Source organism: Anser brachyrhynchus (genome assembly GCF_964034855.1).
Source record: "Anser brachyrhynchus genome assembly, chromosome: 1".
Lineage (NCBI taxonomy): Eukaryota > Metazoa > Chordata > Aves > Anseriformes > Anatidae > Anser > Anser brachyrhynchus.
In genome coordinates, this window is record NC_137694.1 from 194,846,356 (window position 1) to 194,865,337 (window position 18,982).

The 18,982-nt window shown below is 45.3% G+C and overlaps 1 protein-coding gene across 2 annotated transcripts; it reads right to left on the minus strand.

The window, feature by feature from the left end:
- Positions 1-428: 428 nt before the first annotated feature.
- On the minus strand, positions 429-17,301 carry ACAT1 (acetyl-CoA acetyltransferase 1). Of its 2 annotated transcripts, none has more exons than XM_080580582.1 (12): positions 17,193-17,301; positions 15,350-15,397; positions 11,887-12,004; positions 10,967-11,062; positions 9,278-9,378; positions 6,733-6,876; positions 4,719-4,869; positions 4,065-4,160; positions 3,299-3,412; positions 2,840-2,904; positions 2,108-2,265; positions 429-797 (listed from the first exon to the last, which is right to left on the minus strand). In XM_080580582.1, exons 1-12 carry the CDS (start codon positions 17,247-17,249, stop codon positions 677-679), a joined length of 1,269 nt encoding a protein of 422 aa, XP_080436708.1. In that variant the 5' UTR covers positions 17,250-17,301; the 3' UTR covers positions 429-676. The 2 variants fall into 2 exon arrangements, with proteins under 2 accessions (XP_080436708.1, XP_080436709.1); XM_080580583.1 differs by lacking the exon at positions 17,193-17,301 and adding an exon at positions 16,708-16,947.
- Between the last annotated feature and the right edge of the window lie 1,681 nt (positions 17,302-18,982).

Genomic DNA, 18,982 nt, shown 5'->3' on the forward strand with positions numbered 1-18,982 from the left:
TTGTCAGGGGCTATAGTAAGCAGGCAAAAAAAAGCCTTTTCAGCACCCAAGCTGCTGTAATTTGGGCAGATGTTTTTTAGAATAGATAAAGTGTGGATGGAGGTTGATTTTTATTAATACGTAGCATTTAAACACCACTGCTCATTTGCTACCTCTTCAAGTATCTGATAAAGAGGACTTCTTGATGAAATTAATGGCAAAATAAGAAAGCAGGTGTCTTAAACCCCAGCTGAAAGAACTGTGAAGTGTTTAAGTATTTATCTCTTGTGAAAGCTGTGTGCTAAGCAGGCTTGAGTAATTAATAACTTTAAAATAGCAAATTGAGCAACCAGACTCTAAGAAGGTAGTTGCTCTACTAGCAGCACTGTATGACCTACCAAGAGAAGTCAGTTTCAGTGGCACTTGAGAAATAAGTGACAGGAGCACAGTTGACACAGACGTTCTTTATTGTCAGGTCTTGATACATCATCATGATTTCTTGTTTTTTTTTACTTGTACTGTATAAAAACTTGCATTGAGTCAAAGTTACAAAAGCCCCCTTGTCTGTATCAGTGATGTTTTAGGAATTTTAGAACAGCCATTAAGGAATTCATCCTCTCAGAGAAGGGATGTAACAGGTGCTGCTCATCACTCACATCAGAGTGGTTAAGGCTTTGTTTCCAAAAGCTGCGTGGGCCTACAGCTTCTCAATCAGTATCGCAGAAGCGCCTCCTCCGCCATTGCAAATTCCCGCAAGCCCATACTGTCCTTGTTTCAAGGCGTGGGCCATGTGAACAACAATTCTTGCTCCAGACATGCTGATTAAAAGAAAGAATATGAACACCTTAGTTTGAAGAAAATTTGACTCATACAAGATCATTGACAGACTATGTAGTGCTGATTCACAGGAAAGGAACAAAACCAGGAACATAAAACCACCAAAAAGAACAAACAAACCTACATCTAAAAGCAGCGTGGGCTATTTTTCTTCAGCTACAGTATTAATGAGCAGAAAGATTTCTGTATGTGCACAAACAGAACCTCCATGTTTCTTCTGAAAAAGGAAGTCACCTCTAGCTGTACTGTATATTACAAAGCATCTCTGCAACTATCAAAGATCTTTCAAAGAAAGTAATATTAAGTCTCTACCACAAAAATATATATATAAGTCTAATGATTCATTTCAGTTTCTTTGGTTACAACTTGCTGTAATGCAGTACAGTACACGCATCCAGCTCATGCCAAGTTAAGCCATTTAAATGCTGTCATCAGACTGTAGAAATCTTGTTTTAAGACAAAAAAAATCCTATTCCCTTATCAGAAGCAGCTGCTATTCCACAGGAGACGCCAGCATATCTTTACAGCTTATGCTGGCAAAGATCTAATCAAGGCAAACTTCTGAACCACGAAGTACTCCAACTGCTTCCAGCTGTACAGCCTGGTTCCTTCTCACCTACGTATAGCTAGTAGATTTGAAATGGATTTGTCCTCATAGACCTGGAGCTTGCAGCTCGATCACCCTTAAGGAGGACTAATGAGATATACTTAAGTCATGAGTAAATTCCAGCTGCTGGAGAACACAGCAGGGAATTCAGCCAGGTGAAGGAACTTCAGAGCAAACAGAAGCCCCAAGGACATCCCCCAGGCTTTGCATCCCCCATCTGCTGCATTCGGTGATGGAAAACGTTTGGATTCCCTACAGGGAACACTCTGACAAGACTAGGACTTTCACTTTGCTGATATAAGGAAATTCCAGTCCCTGTACCATACCCTTATGCTATTGTCATAAGTTTATCTGTACACTTCACTAGCTTAACTGGTTAATTATTACTGTTCATTTTCTCATGTTAGTGGTGACTTTTTTTAAAGCGTCTTAAATCTGGATAGCTGTGGTAACAAGTAAGCTTTTTATAAAAGGTGGTAACTACTTGTGAAAACTGTGATCATGCTCTTTTCAAAGTACCCTGACAGCTAACACCTGAATTAATGCAAGTACACGTGTATGTGCTATTGAATTTCTATTACCCTTCCTACTTGCATTAAATTTGAGAATAAAATCGAGTATGTTAGCAGCATGCAGAAGGCAACGCCTCCATGCAGAACAAAAACCAATGCTTATTTTACATACCCTATTGGATGCCCGAGAGAGACAGCACCTCCATTAATGTTCACTTTTTGTGGATCAATGCCCAGCTTTTTAATGTTGGCCAGCACCACAACACTGAAGGCTTCATTGATTTCCCACATTGCAATGTCTTCTTTTTTCAGGCCCGTCTCACTTAGAATCTAGAAACGGTAATCAAAATAATTACTGCTGTGAAAAAATGAGGAAGCTAAAAGTACTTTATAGAACTAATTAGGTCTATTTTCAGATGGAAAAAGCAAAACTGGGGTACTGGGGCACAAGTTTAGTTTTTGCAATGGAAGAAATGGAGAGTATCCTATGACAGGAATACATTTTCCTCACAATTACACAAAGACCACTGCTACACGAAGTACACAAAGTGAGACAGTACTGCCATACAGCTGCCATCAGTTTCGTTCTGAACTAGTCTATACGCGTATAACCAAATTTATTTTGCCTTTTAGCCACACCAGCTGCTTAATTTCAGAAGTGTAAACAACGCCAAAGTTAGTGAAAGCAGTAGAAAACAATATTCTTTTCCAAGAAAAATACAAAGTTTGTTACTTTAAAGACGTACATTCTAGCCTTGATCCTCTGAAAAACACGTATATTTTATATTTATGAAGAAATCATAATTTCAGTGGTAATTAGAGGAAGATACACCGAGGGCTGAGCCAACGATCCAGCACTGAGGAATTTTGCTGTCTTTCAGAAAACAAGCAGTTTTATTCCTACCTTGGGAACAGCATATGCAGGTGCAATAGGAAAATCAATAGGATCGACAGCAGCATCTGCAAAAGCTGTACAAAAAAAAGTCAAAAAAGCTGTTTAAATACCTTTTATTTTTACCATATACGATTTTCATTTGTGCAAACAGCAAACCCAGCCAAGACAGAGTTCTGAATATAACGGTCCCTGAAAATAGATACACCTGAAGTTTAGTGCCTCAAGTGAGTCGCTTAGTAACGTTTTCAGATGTTTGATGTTATTGCACATAGAAAACTGTTTTTGACTAACAGCTTGCTGGTATGACACTTCAGATTTCAAGGACTGTATTAAGAAGATGCAGCCATATGCCTAAGGCCTCATCTTTTCTGTCCCGTGAAGGCTAACAGGACAAACAGGATTCTCAAAGTATAAATATGCTAGAAGGATATTTTCCAGTGCTGTAGTCAAAGATAAGAAAAATCTCACCTACTATCCGTGCCAGAGGTTTAACTTTCAGTCTCTTGGCTGCCTCTGTAGTCATCAGAACCAAAGCAGCTGCTCCGTCATTCAGAGTACTGGCGTTAGCAGCTGTAACCGTTCCTAGAAAAGGAAACGCGTTGTTTAAACACGGTGGAAAATGACACAGCCCAGGTACATCACCCAGGCCCTTGGTAATAGCTACTGCACTGAGTTAACTAGCAATTTTTGGTTAGTATATATATATTTTTTTTTTCAGATGAGTTTGATTAAACAAGTATAGTCCCATGTATTCATAAGCTTTATCTAAAGGGCAGTTCACATCATGCCTTCCACGCCAGCAGCATCGCCAGCGTTAACGCAGAATTCCAGCTCAGACGTGGCTGTGAGTGAACGCCGACTTCAGCCAGAAAGATTCATCCCCTACAGACTCGGGGAGGTAACAGGTAACCACGTAAAGGCACGCCAGCTCTCACCGAACCAAGAGGTTATACTTGGTAGTGACCAAGGTAATGCATTTCAATCTTTAATGTAAATGCACAGAACAGGTTTTCACTGCTCTGCAGGCTCTTGGACCATCTCTTTTCACTCAAGCCAGCTTATACTGTTGTGAAAACACGGCTCAGATTTCTTCTTAGGATATTTCCTTCACAGACATTTAAAAGTTAATGGTTCACTGTCAGTGCAGTCAAGCTCCTGTGAGCAGTACTCTTCACTCTAATAAAGAATCTGTGTACCTGGTAAACAATTAAGCAGTTGATTTAACAATATTTACCATTTTCTTTTTGGAAAACAGCTTTCAGCTTTGGAACTTTACTGAAATCCACACGTTTATATTCTTCATCTTCTGTCACTTCTGTATCTGGCTTTCCTGAAATTCAAATTCAGTTGAGTTTTTTGCAATACAGTCCATTTTTAACACATTCTTCAATTAAATGCTGCCTTATTTAAACAATTCATTTCAGCTGAAAAATGAAACTAATTTATGCATCTCAGAAGTGTGTTAATGAAAATGAAAAAAAATATTCCTCAATCCCATTCATTCATAGCAAATCCATTCATACTCCTTGATGGGTGAATGAAAGGGACGAAACATTTCTAAGGTAATTCACAGGGAAATTAAAACAGGTCATCAAGCTCTTCTAGCTAAATTCAATATACAGTCATCCAAAATATGAAAAAATTATGGTCTGTAGCATTAGAGAAAAAAATAAAATAAAAACAGATTACAGGCGATTGACTGCTGGTCACCAGAAAGTCTGCATAGCAGAAAATTCTTAGCTATTCTGAAGCAAAAGTACAGATACACATACACACGTAGGGGTTTGTATGTTCCTGAGATCTGCATATTTAAACAGCATCGTTTGTACTAATACAGACGTTACGGCTTTCAATGAGAAACAATCCACTTTATCACACCTTTCCGTACCTTTTTTTGAAACAGTGACAGGAACTATTTCATTTTTGAGTATTCCTGAATCCCAGGCTGTTTTGCTCCTCGTGTAAGAGCCTATGGCATAAGTGTCTTGTTCCTCTCGTGAAATGGTGAACTTTTTCGCCGTATTCTCAGCACAGTTGCCCTTGGAAAAAATCAGACGCATTACATTTGGTACTTCTGGAGAGGTGAACTAGAAACTTAAGTGAAAAACCAGCAGATTTTCAGAATTGAACGTGGCTAGTATTTGGTGTTCATTTTTACTTCGCACAATCATGATCAACCAGAAGCTTCTGCCTTTGAAGTGTGAAGTTCAGATTTAGCACCTGTTTTCCGGATCCAGATTATCCAGCTGGGAATGAACATTCCTTACAAGGCTTTTGAGTAAATTAAAAAACTGCATGCAAAGCAAGTTTTAAAGTGCTTAGGCTGACTTCTTCAGACTGAGGAACGCTGCTCAGCCACAGAGCAGTGTGTTTGCATCACCTTCCTAGCGTTTCCATGCCGCTGCTGGCTGGTCTATTCCAAAGGTTACAGGAATGGGTCAACACATAGGGCTCACTTAGCCTTTGGGATCCGATATCCTAAAGACTGTACAAATATATGCCTGTATACTTTCTGTCTAATAACCAGAATGAAATAATTAGAATGAAATAATCAAATCATATATAGATTAATCCATCAAAATTATATGATCATAATTTGTTACCAACACTGTCCCAATACCTGGCAACAAAATAAAAAAATAATAAAATAATAATAATAATAATAAAATAAAATACTCATTTAGTCAACCTGAAAGATTTATTCTGAATCAGATTTTGTTCCACCTCTCATTTCTGCAGAAAACCCAGTGAGTCACCACAAACCCTTTAGTACTGTTCCCCCAGTTCCTCAAGCAAGTTCACTTCTGCGCAGTTTACACACGTGAAGTGTTCACAGCACCAGCAACTTGGCCTATTGCCAGAACACGGACACGAGTGAGTTCCTAAAGCCATCGGATGGTCCCTCCTGTATATTCTCTCAGACTGTTAAGATTCTCCAAGCAACCCACAGCTGCTATAATAAAGACAAACGCTCCTGAAATAGTGTCCCAATCTATTAAAACTCTGTGTATTACAACAAGCTCCCAGAGGTTTCCCCCTGCTCACCAGGAACTAGCAATGCCAGTATTTGCATTCCTGTGAAAAATCCTCATGGTCAAAAACCGTTTTAGCTGAAATTGAAAGGTTTTCAACCAATAGCCTAAACATTGTGCATGGTACTGCAAAACGAATAAAGCAAAAGCAGTGAGGGCTGTATGAAGTATACACAGAACAGTTTATACACTGCAGAACATTCTTCATGAGATGTTTTCAGGAACAGTAGCAAGAACACTAACTTGGCAGTTAATAACACCCTACAATTGTGAATTATTAGAGGCAAAGGTCGGAAATGTTTGTACACTGAAAATAGTTACTCTCCTTTCGAAATGTTCTTTCCTGATGCTTGCTCTTCACTATCTTCACATCGGATTTTTTCCACGCCCATCCCAAGTTTGCAGCTGTTTGTCCAGTGTAAGTTACCCTGCTGATGAGCCAAGCGCATCAGGAGATACCAGGTATGTGCATTGGGGGAGGGAAAGCAAACATGAGAGCCCACCAAGCCGTAAAAAGTGGTTACCCCCAAAGGCATCAAGTAACTTGACTGCTCTCTCCTACACCGAGAGCAAAAGCAATCTATCAGTGGTAGAAATTGTAGGGTGGTTGGTTTGATTTTTTCAATCCCTGTTCTAAGCTAATCAGGCTTCAAAGAGAGACAAACATTAACACAATTTTCTACTGTTCCGACCTTCTGTGTAGTCTCTCCATCACGGTTACTACAGGAAGTCTGGAAATGGAAAACATTTTCCTCCCTCAGTGTTCCCCATTTCTAGGTTTGCTAGATGAAGCAGCTTAATAATAAGCAACGTCTTCAAAGCAGCATGAGGTGTATGGCAGATAATTCAGAACTCTGCAGGAGTACTTACCATATGGATATGGTTATAGACATCTGTGAGTCCATCCTTTACTATCAGATCTTCCAGTTTGACTCCTCCGTATGGCGTTGCTCCTCTGCTCATTGTATAGGGAACATTAGACATGCTCTCCATTCCACCAGCAACCATTACGTCCTGCTCAAACAATACAAGTTCAAATTATTAATACGCAGCGAGTTCTACACGACTTCTTCTGGGAACAAATACTAAGAAAAGCTTAAGAGTGGACACTTCATATTTCTGAGGAGTCTTAGAGAAAAAGGAATAAAAATCTTTATGCATTTCAAAAGCAAACAGCAGGGACAACAGCTGAAGAGAGCTAATCCGTGCTGACAGAGCAACTGGACTTTTACCTGGAATGTAATTTTGGAAAGCTGCAAGAGCCACGTTGGTCTCTTGCACTTTTACTCCAAAAGCTTCCAAGATCAGATTGTAAGTTTTACTTTAAACAGTTTCTTTTTCTTCTAAATTTCTCATTTTTGCTCTTCGTTAGCAGCTCCCCTATGGAACAAGCAGCAGCCAGAATCTAAGAGACCAATTGAGACAGAAGTTCAGAAGTACCTGCAGTTTTACATAACGTTGTTACACCTCACTACCTGAAGAGAGGCGACTTAAGGTTTTTTTCATCTGAAAATGCCAGCGAAAAAAGGTGACTTTAATAAAGACCACCGAACTTGAATTAAGCTGAATCATCGTGGGTATTTATAAATTAGTTTCCTTTCCAAGCTGAGACAGAACAAACACAAACAGCTATGAGGGTCATCTGTCGTTCATCAGGCTACAACCCGTAAAACCCCTGGCATCTCAGGGTGTGAAGAACAGACTCAGCTGTGATTTTTGAGATACAGATAATTGCAAGAAAAATGCAAAAAAACCCATAGCATTAGTTTCTGAGAGTTCAGTATTGCTGTTAATATAACTAGAAAAGGTATTTTACATGAGTTATAATTAGGTCTTGCAATTGAGCCTCAGAAAAATAATGGTTTGGTTCAGAACAGATTATAAACTCGATGCAGGAACAGCGGCATGGAGTAACAAAGAAAACAAAGGAGGCTGGAGACAAACTGGAAAGGCACGGAAATCGGAAAGGCAGCAGAGGTATGGGAGCAGCAACAGACCAGAGGAACGGGAGTCGCGGGCATTTCGGCTCCATCACGTGAGAGACTTGGAGTTATTACAGTTGTTTGTACAACACTAAATGCGCGCTGACTCAAGCCTCTGGGATCTATCCCTGATTCCCACCACAGACACCTCGCAGTCTGCAGCCAGGAAAAACAACCAATCCCCCAAAAAAGGCATTATTTATAGCTCTGAGAGCCGCTAACTGGGCAGCGGGTCTGCTTTTGCTCGGGCTGGCAGCAGAGCAGGTGCGGCTAGCTCAGCTGAAAGCCCAGCTCCCGTCAGAGCGCACAGCCTGCATCTGTCAAACCAACCACATCCCTGACCGCTGCGATGAACTCGCAGGACGCACGTTACTAAATCCAAATGTGGCTGTTTCCACAGCTGGACCTGATTCAAAGTGCAGTGGGAAGCCATCCACCGAGTTCAGCAGGCACTGGGTGAAGCGCTGCTCTCTGCAATACAAGGCCAAAGCAGGACGTAGCTGCCCAGCTTAAAAAATAACGCTATTTTCACGTGGGGGACAATGTATATATAGGTAAGTATATTTCTCACTTATGAGCCATTTATTTTGTAAGCCAAAAATATATATTGAGCTGACAGTATCTGCACTTCAGAGAAAGGATGTTGCCAGATGCTTTAGGTATGGAATTAAAAGCGAAACCGAAATGTTTTTAATTCACGTTCACACTTTTGTATTATTCTTTGCTGCCTAGCACTTAGCAGCTTGCTGAAAACGGTGCATTGTCTCATCCTTCCATTCAAGGATAGAATTTTTCCTATTCATACAGAGAATCTTAGAATACAGTTGGCAGAGATGAGTAATTCCCCTCCAACAAGCTCTTCAATGAAAGTGCTATTCAGCAACAGTAGCTTCAGCTTCTTTGAAAGCAATAAAAAGCCTGAAACATCTTTAATGTACTTTGAAACAACACTGTTTTAATATGTACATTTAATTCATTTACACGGTAGAAGGATCTGAAAGGCAAAATGAAATCTCTTTCAACAAAACCTAAATTTAGGGGAAAAAAAAATCTTGAGTTTTCAAATCACAAAGCTTGAAACTCCCTAATTTTTTTTTTTTTGGGGGGGGTGGGGGTGGGGGGGGAAGGAATACGATAGGGAGAGGAGGAGAGGATGTAGATACCATAAACCAAAATCTACCCTACTTGCTCAGCTCTAAAAATAAATCTGACACCTCCCTAACCATAATACTTTTTTTTCCTGTTTTAAACCAAAACATATTTGAGTAACTACAAAATTAAGGTTGCATGACCTAAAAAAAACCCTCACTAATTAGTGTCATTATTGCAAGTCAAAACACAGTCCCAAATCAAGGACCCCAGCCATCAGCAGGATGGGATCTACAACATTAGGTGTGTGTTTTTTCCATAAAACAGCACTAAAATTCACATACCTGACTCCCACACATCAGGCTTTGTGCTGCCATCATGATTGATTTCATTCCTGAAGCACAGACCTTATTGACAGTTGTAGTAGGGGTGCAGATGGGCAGACCTAAGTCAAGTAAGTTACACAAACAGCTATTATTTAAGGGTAGACTACCACCGTGTTGGTGTTTCAACAAGATTATGTACAGGACTAATTTTTATCTAACCCCAGTGTCCAGTTAGCATTATTTGGCCTGCCAGGACAATTTATCTACCTTCACCCCTAATTACTGTCCTTCTTGGAGACTCCTGTCGCTTCTCTCCTTCAGACAACAGACTCAGGTGATAAGAGGAAGCAAGTGAGGATTCAGACAGCAGGAGATCAGAGAACAGACTCCAGAACTACTCCTCCTCCTCACAGCCCGACCCCTGACCCTAAGAAGCACACAAGACTGAAAAGCCATAAACAAGCTGTTGCCAGTTGCTAAATCCTACAAGACATTACCCCAGAAGTACAGAACTCTCAACCTATGTCATACCAAACAAGACCAAAGCTACTAGGTGTCACCAGCACAGTTACTGAGCTGTTACTACTGCTACTGAGTGTTCAGGACAATAGCTACGCATTCTCTTTTGTGCAGCTTGGCTTAGGAACACTGCATTGCTGCCTCTGTCCTACGGCTCCGCTACCAGCACGTCACCTCCATGCTGGCAATGAGATGGGGAAACTGGCCAGGGGAAAGGAAAGAGCCACATCCATCCCTTTGCCCCTGACGGCAGCAGTTCCTTCTCTTTCAGAGAAGTACAGGGACACAGCCAAGGAAGCACCCAGTTCTTCCTGGACCCATACATTTTTTTAGAATCATACTAAGGTACGGAAAGCCTGCCCTACAGCAAAAGGGAGAAGAAATTATCCCTGCACCCCAGCGCCGTTTGTGCTGTAGTCAACATCACAGGGCAAATCCTTTCAGTCATGACTCCAGGCTCCTCAAGAAGAGGAGTGTAAGGACGTACCCCTATCTGCAGCTCACAGAAACTCACCGATGGTTTTAACCTTTAGTGGGTAAGGCAGTGATACGGATATCAGGATTTGGATATCAGGAAAATGACATCCAAATATTTCGATATATATCCTGATATATTATATATATCCTGATATTTGGATATCAGGAAGAGGTTCTTCACCAAGAGGGTTGTCACACACTGGAACAGGCTCCCCAGGGACGTAATCACGGCACCAAGCCTGTCAGAGTTTAAGAAGTGTTTGGACTGTGCTCTTAATCACGTGGTCTGAATTTTTGGGTAGACCTGTGTGGTGCCAGGAGTTGGACTCAATGATCCTTGTGGGTCCCTTCCAACTTGGGATATTCTATGACCCTACGATTAATGATAAAGTCTGTCTCATGAAAGAGTCAAAGAGCAGCAACTATCATTAGCAAAAAGTGCTCTGGAAGTTTTCATTTTCTCCAGGTTCTGCAACCAGTGCAGCAATAACAGCCATTGTACATGTGAAAACTGATTCCTGAGCACAGGCACTTCAGGCTCACTTACACGGAGCCTTTCCCCCCACGGGAAGAGCAGCACATGCAGCCTGTCTTGCTGAAGAGCTGGGCAGCCACCCAGCCCTAGCTCAGAGCTCCAGCACCTCCAGCTGGTTAGCAGCTCTCTGCAGAAAGGTAAGACCACCTTTAACCCAGAGTCAGGACAACGCGTACCTGCGCCCAGGACTGCTTGTCTTGCCGGAGCTTGTCCTTGCCCAGCCTGCAAGACATTCCCCATGTACACTTCTTTCACTTCTTCCATGGGGATACCTATAAAACAAAACTCCTGATTTGAGACTCTTCTCACAAAAGCTGTGATTCCCTTTTATGAGCCTTCCCATTAAAGTTTCCCATAGTAAAGGGACAAAGCACGCCACATCCAACCTGTGTGCTGAAAGCATTCCAGGTCTGGTGCCTTCCAGATCTGTATCCCCATATTCATGGGACATGAGGAACTGGGGATCACAGATCCACAAAGCTTTCTACCTACCAGAATTATGTCCAAAGAAACAGGTTCGTTGGTTTAACACCTGCGAGCCAAGCTAACAGCCAGCTGCCACCAGACAGAAGGGGCCTGCTCTCCCAGGGCTTCTCTTGCAACAGCCCTGGTGTAAAGTTCTTGTAATTTGCTGTTTCAAGAAGCCAAACCTGTAGAAAATTAACCCTCCTCTCCTCCAAAGTGACTTTTTGCCTGATTTAAAAGTTTATGAATAGGCTCACAGGGGTGTGAGACAAGTGTAAGTGCCCATGTAAAAAAATGGAGAGGGCAAGGACAGAGCCCTGGTTTCAGCGACAAGAAGCTTAGGTGTGTCACAGAACCACAGCCAAACAACTAGCTTGTTCAGTGGGGTCTGGGTTAGCACGGTTATTTCTAAATCATATTCTGCTCTTAGAAGCAGCATTTAATTCAGACTGAAACAGGTTTGTTTAAATACCATTTGTGAATAAAGACATAGATGTGCTAGAAGCAAAAAAAAAAAACGAAAACGACACCAGAACCATTTGTTTAACAAGCAACTTAAAACCAAAAGACACAGACTGATAACATTCAGAGCTGTGAGATGTTTTCTCATGAAAAAAATATTTATATTTACCAGCTCTGTCAATTGCTCCTTTAATTGCAATGGAACCCAGTTTGGTGGCTGGCAGTGACGAGAGAGATCCTTGGAAAGAGCCCATCGGCGTCCTTGCAGCGCTCGCTATCACCACTTCCTAAGAGGATAAGCACGGAGTAAAAGTCAGAGCATCGTTACACGTGCACACGTACACCAAAGTTTTAAAATTGTTCCCTTTATTCGTGTCCCAGCTCCCCTTTTATCCTGCAAGTAGCTCAGAGCACCAAAATTATCTTTATGAGTGCATGCAGCACGAGGAATAAACAAACACACACGAGGAACTGGGGATCTGGGCACAGCTGCAGGGATCTTGGTGGGAAGACAGAGATGGGGCAGGGTGGCTCTGATGGCTGGGGCGCTGCAGTGAGGGACGCAGGCTGGGAAGCTGAGGTGTGGGGTTGTCCTTTATACGAGAGGACAGCTGGAATGCACTGAGCTCTGCCTTGGGGTGGGGATACCCGAAAGAGTCCCAGGGCTCTGGAGGGATGAGAGGCCCAAGAGAGGGGCCCAATATTCAAGGATCCCCTCCTCCCCGCTCAGTAGAGACGCTTCCCAACACAAAGGAAGTCGGGCAAGAACACCAGGAGGCCTGCATGGATGAACAAGGAGCTCCTGGGCAAGCTCCAACAGAAAAAGGAGGCCCACAGAGAGTGGCAGCAAGGACAGACAGCCTGGGAGGGACACAGAGACGCTGAGCATGCAGGGATCAGGCTAGGAAAGCGAAAGCCCAAACGGAAACAAACCTGGCCATGGGCATCAAAGACAAGAAGGGCTTCTAAGTACGTCAGTGACAAAAGGAAAACCAGGGAATGGGGCAGGGGACCTGGCTATAGAAACAGAAAAGGCTGAAGTACGGAGTGCCTCCTTCACCTCAGTCTGCGAGCAAGACCAGCCTTCAGGAACCCAGGCTGCAAGGCTGGAGCAAGGAAGATGCCCCTGTGGTGGAACAGAATCGGGTGAGGGAACACCTGAGCAAACTGGCCATGTGTGGGTTCATAGGACCCGGCGGGACGCACCCACGAGCGCTGAGCGAGCTGGTAGGTGTCACTGTAAGGCCACTCCCAACCTTTGGGCAGTCACAGCAACTGGGAGAGGTGCCCAAGGACGGGAGGAAAGCAAGCATCACTCCCATCTTCAAGGAGGCCCCAGGAGCTACAGGCCAGTAGCTTCAGCTGGACACCTGGGAAGCAGCTAACCCTGGAAACCATTTCCGGGCACACGAATGACAAAAATTATCAGGGGGAGGCAGCACAGATTCCTCAAGTGGGAGTCATCCTTAGCCAGCCTGATGAACCTTTACAATGAAGTGCCCAGCCTGATGGATGAGGGGAGCAGGGGATATCGTCTACCTGAACTTCAGGGAGCCCTTGGACACTGTCCCCCATAAGATCCCCACAGACAAATCAGGAGCGTATGGGCTGAACAGCGAGGTGGCTCAAAAACGGGCAGAGCAGCCAGGCCCAGAAAGCTGTGACCAGCAGCACAAAGTGTACCTGGAGGCCAGTAACCAGTGGAGATCCCCAGGGGTCAGAGCTGGGTACAATCCTGATTAACCCCTTTACTAATGAGCTGGATGACGGGCAGGGCGCACCCTCAGCACATCTGCAGATGGCACAAAGCTGGGGGTGGCCGACACAGCAGAGGGCCACATGCCATCCACAGGGACCCCAACAGGCGGAGAAATGGGCTGACAGGACCTCGTGGAGTTCAACGAGAAGTGCAGGGCCCTGGCCCTGGGAAGGAACAAGCCCAGGCACTGGGACATGCTAGGGGCCACCCAGCTGGAGAGCAGCTCTGCAGAAAAGGACCTGGGGGTCCTGGTGGACACCAGCTTGAACCTGAGGCAACAATGTGCCCTTGCTGCTAAGAAGGCTGAGGACAACCTGGGGTGCATCAGGCAAAGTGTTGCCAGCAGGTCAAGGGAGGCGATCCTTCCCTTCTCCTCAGCACTGGTGGGGCCACACCTGGAGGGCTGGGTCCAGTTCTGGGCTCCCCAGTACCAGAGGGACCTGGGCATACTGGAGAGAGCCCAAGGCAGGGCCACCAGGATGATGAAGGCACTGGAGCATCTCTGCTGTGAGGAGAGGCTGAGAGAGCTGGGGCTGCTCAGCCTGGAGAAGAGGAGGCTCAGGGGGATCTCATCCGTGTCCCTCAATCCCTGAAGGGAGGGTGCAGAGAGGCCGGAGCCAGGCTCTGCTCAGCGGTGCCCAGTGCCAGGACAGGAGGCCGTGGGCACAGCCGGGCACCCAGGAGGCTCCCTCTGAGCACCAGGCAGCACTTCTGTGCTGGGCGGGTGACGGAGCCCTGGCACAGGCTGCCCAGAGAGGCTGTGGGGTCTCCTCCTTGGAGATCCTCAGAAGTCACCTGGAAATTGCCCTGGGAAACACGCTCTAGGTGACCCTGCTTAAGCAACCTCCATTTGGTCAGCTCCTCAAACCCACTGCATTGATGCGTAAAGGTGTCCTACCAAATGTCAGGGAATTTAACGCTAGTGTACTGACAGGGTCTGTACATCACAGACAGTATTGTCATAAACTGGAGCTTCCCTCCCCTGATTCCAGCCGCTACGGTTATATGAACATTAACTCCACGCTTAGTGAAGTAACACCTTGGGCCTTGGAAGAGTAAGACTCCTACCAGGGTTTGCTAAAACTCCATCAGATTAAAGATCTGCTTATGTGTAAACAGTGGTTAAAGACATGGTACGACATTCAACTCTGTACTTAGTAGTCTCTTGAAACAGATTTGTTTTATTTTGCCTCTTGGCTTTAATGTTACATCAGCGTGACTACCTGCTAACCCTGTGAGAGCAGCACGATGACCTGGCACCACAAAGATGCACGTTTCTGATCTCTGGTTACCCTGGACAGCTACTGATAAGAATCATCAAAAACTCCAACTGTGCTGGTTTAAATGGAAGTCCGACCAAACCTCACAGGGTCCCACCTCGACTTCTTTATTCAGGGACAAGCAAAGAAACAAAACACTAGAAAATATTTAAACCAGAAAAAAAGGACAAGTTATATTTGGACTGTTTCTGTATCTCGTTCTTTGGAGCCATGATTGACTGACGTGATAATAATGTTAATTGTTAATGTATTAATTGTTCACATTACAACACCAAAGGAGGGGGAACAGCATACAAATCATTTCAAAGAGCATCATCTGTATTCTCCAATAAATGGTAGAAAGCTGCATTAAATTTAAGTTACTTGATGCAATTCTAACCAGTTCTTCTAACCAGTTCTGTCCCACGCTAACAGTCAGCAAAGCAAAAAAAAATGGGAAATCTGACCTTTATTCTAATTTTTGCAGTAACGTGACTTGGGCAACAGACACATTGTCAGCAACGCAGGTTTCTTGTGATAACTTTCTGAACTTCAGAGGTTAAGAAGCAGATTTAACAGTGATTTATTGCGCTCAGACGGCACTTTATACTTACATTTAAAGTACGTTGTGATGCATAGCCACGGCTTGTATACTTCAAAGCCTGAAAAATAAAGTCCTCAGAATTCCATATCAACTAAGCAACGTATCAACATTTCAGTAATGTACCATTTCCAAATATTTTTTTTTGCAAAAAATAGTCTAAGAAGCACAGACTACTAAAATACAAAAATCATAAAATGCCTTTTTTAATATGTTGTCTAGTACAAAGTCTCACCATAACATCTGTGATGAAAATATCTCCTGAAAAAATAATCAGATACTCTTTTAAAAACAAAAAGCATTTTATTTTTGCCAAATCTGTTATAGAATCATTAAGGTCGGAAAAGCCCTCCAAGATCATCTGGTCCAACCATCCCCCTACCGCCAATGTCACCCACTAACCCATGTCCCTAAGCACCACGTCCAACCTCTCCTTGAACACCCCCAGGGACAGTGACTCCACCACCTCCCTGGGCAACCCGTCCCAGTGCCTAACTATGTACGCTTACAAACGGTCTGACAACTAGAGAGCTACCTATCTTGAGAAGCATTAGTCTGTCTACAGCAACAGTCTGTCTGCTTCTCTTGACTTGGGTTCGTTCCTTGCTTTCACTAACTTCTCTGCTTTTTAAATGGTGGCAGTTTACACCTACAGCATCATTTCATTGGCATTTCATGTGCAAAAGTGGGAATAACAAGTTCAGAATGCTACAAGAGATGCCAATGAAACCAAGGAAAAGACAGAAACCACACCTGAACAGGCTAATCCACCGGCAAGGAGCTCCACGTAAGCAGCAGTGCAATAGGCAGAGATACACCTGCAGGTGTTACTGCAAACGTTAGCGTTTACCTTCCAACAGAAACCAGCAGTTTAGAACACAGAGTTCAAGCCATTTACTCAGACAAAGTTCCAGCACACTGAAGACATTCTGACCGCTGGATGAGAGCTGAATGATTACTAATTAAAAGTAAAAGCCACCCCCGGACGCCACAAAGGCACCATCCATCTTACGAGTCAAACAACGCCTGCTGGTACTGCACTGACAGCTCAAATCACTGCCTGTTTCTCTTGACATCTGACAAACTTCAACTAACAAAAGACATTTTTCCGATTGTTTTTACATTATTCCCCCCCCCCCCCCAGCTCAGGCTGGGGTTTCCAACACAGAGTTTTGAACGAAATTTCTCTCAAAGTGACCTACATCTGCACCGGGCAAGGGCTGTAAAGGCTTCGTTAGCACCAAACCCCACAGCACCAAAGCCACACGTGCTTACAGGATCTCTCCTGGATCACCCCCCGGCTAGATCACCGTGTGTGCTCACAGGATCTCTCCTGCATTGCCCCCACACGGGATCACCGTGCGTGCTTACCAGATCACGCCCGGCTCTCGCCTTTGCGGCACACTGGAAAGAAAGGAGACAACGCTGCAGCCGCCTCCTGCTAGCCGCGGCCATGCTCCGTGTCAACGACAGACTTTTATTTAAAAAAAAAAAAAAAAAAAAGACTTTCCGGGCGGGTGGGGAGCAGCCTCCCAGCTCCTCTCCTCAGCGCCCCTCCAAGCGCGGCCACACCCGGCTGCCTCCCCTACCCCTACCCCTACCCCTACGCCTACCCCACCTCCTCCTTCCCTCCCTCCTCCTCCTCCTTCTCCTCCTCCTCTTTCTCCTCCTCCTCCTCTTTCTCCTTCTCCTCCTCCTCTTTCTCCTCCTCCTCCTCTTTCTCCTCCTCAGACACAGCCATGACCTTGGCTGAGCCCCCGGGGCCGCACGGCGGTGCCAGGGCCGTGACAGGATGGGGCCGAGCAGCGCCCCCCCCCCACCCCCCCTCACGCCGCCCCCCCCGCCCCGCGCCTCACCCGCAGCAGCCCGGCCACCGCCGCGCGCCGCCGGCCCAGCCCCGCTGCGCCCGCCATTTTGCCGCCGGCCCCGTCACCTTCACGGACAGCACCGCCCCGCTCCCCTCCCGGCTCCCCATTGGTCTGCGCGGCGGAGGCGGGACCGGGATCGGCCCTGCTATTGGCTGAGCTCGGTGTCATGTCAGCCCTGCCCTCGCCCCTCCTCAGGGGGCTGAGGGGCCCCATCAGTCGTTGGAGCGCTGGTGGGGTCTTCTGTGAAGCAAATAACTGTATGCATGGTTTGTCCCTATAAGGCACTGATTTTGTGGGGACCTGGCTTTGCCCTCATAGAAATAAATCACAGAGTCATTAAGCTTGGAAAAGACCTCCAAGATCATCTGGTCCAACCATCCCCCTACCACCAATGTCACCCACTAAACCATGTCCCTAAGCACCACGTCCAACCTTTCCTTGAACACCCCCAGGGACAGTGACTCCACCACCTCCCTGGGCAACCCGTTAAACTCATCATCTGACCATGTCAATTTTAGAATGCTGGATTGTCATTTTTTCCACTGTTCTTTATCACCCATGACACCCTGTGCCTCCACCTCCCTCACTCAGTAAGCCCAGGTAGCAGGATAGCACCCATGCAGTGGGGCAGCTTTGCCCCTTGGGCATAAACCGCAGTCCTCCAAGCACTGAGGCACAATCCCATGAGAAATCACGTGCCTGTGCGGGTACCCTTGAATGTGGGCTGCTGACCTTCCCAGGAAAAGGAGCGCTGATCCCGTGACTCTCAGCAACAGCTGTAGCAAAGAAGGCATGCAGCAGGACTGTAGCACCTTGCCTGGTGCTTGCGTCTGCATGGCCTGGCAGGGTGACAGAAGCTCCTGCAGCCTGAGGAAGGACACCTGCATACGATAGCTGTTAACCTACTTTTGCACACCAGGACACACACAGTTTCTTTACAAACTAAACTGCCTCCCCCTCCTCATTTTAATATTTATTAATTTATTCTGGAGGAATGGGGACAGGCTTCCCCAAATTAGGGTTACCTCTAACGTCATCTAAAATAGCTATACCCTGTTACTTATTACAGCAGCTGCAGTGTATTACAAGGCAGACACAGGGTCAACAGCCCCAGCAATTGTCTCCTGCTATTACAACAGAGATGGAGGACACCTTCCCAAGCCCTGCTTCCAGCCAGACAGCCTGGGGGGCAAGCAAAGGAGGCACAGCTTCAGCATCCCTTGGCCTTTCCCCTTTGCTTCTTTATACAAACCCTGCAAGTAAGGGGCTAGGTTGCCGTCCATCTCTTCCCTAGGTGTTCCCACCTGGAATAGTGCCAGGAACTGCTCCTTCTGAGGAGCCTTTCTCTGCAGCTCACGTGCTTTAGGCCTCCTTTCCAGCCCAACAATGCTGCCCCACTATCACAGTGATACCTCTGCCCTCTTTTCCGAGTGCAGCTCTTTGCAGGGATGTTCGCAGTCCTTTCAGAGCAAGGGGGACACTTGCCTTACACATGGGTTTTCATTCCCAGGGTGACAGCTTCTCTGTCAGCGCTAACAAAATTTGGAGAACACATGCTTCACCATGTGGCTAGTTCCAGTACACACCAACCAGCCTCAGCTATGCTTTTCCAAGATACTACGTCACTGTCCCAATGAAAGGGCGAGGGATCCTGTAGTTTTAAGGCTTCCCAAAGCCACATTCACAGGGAGTGGAATTTCCACAGAAGATCCAGTGCTCCTCAGCCCCTGGGCAGCTACAGGGTTTTGCAAGACAGCACCCAAACACACTAATTCAGG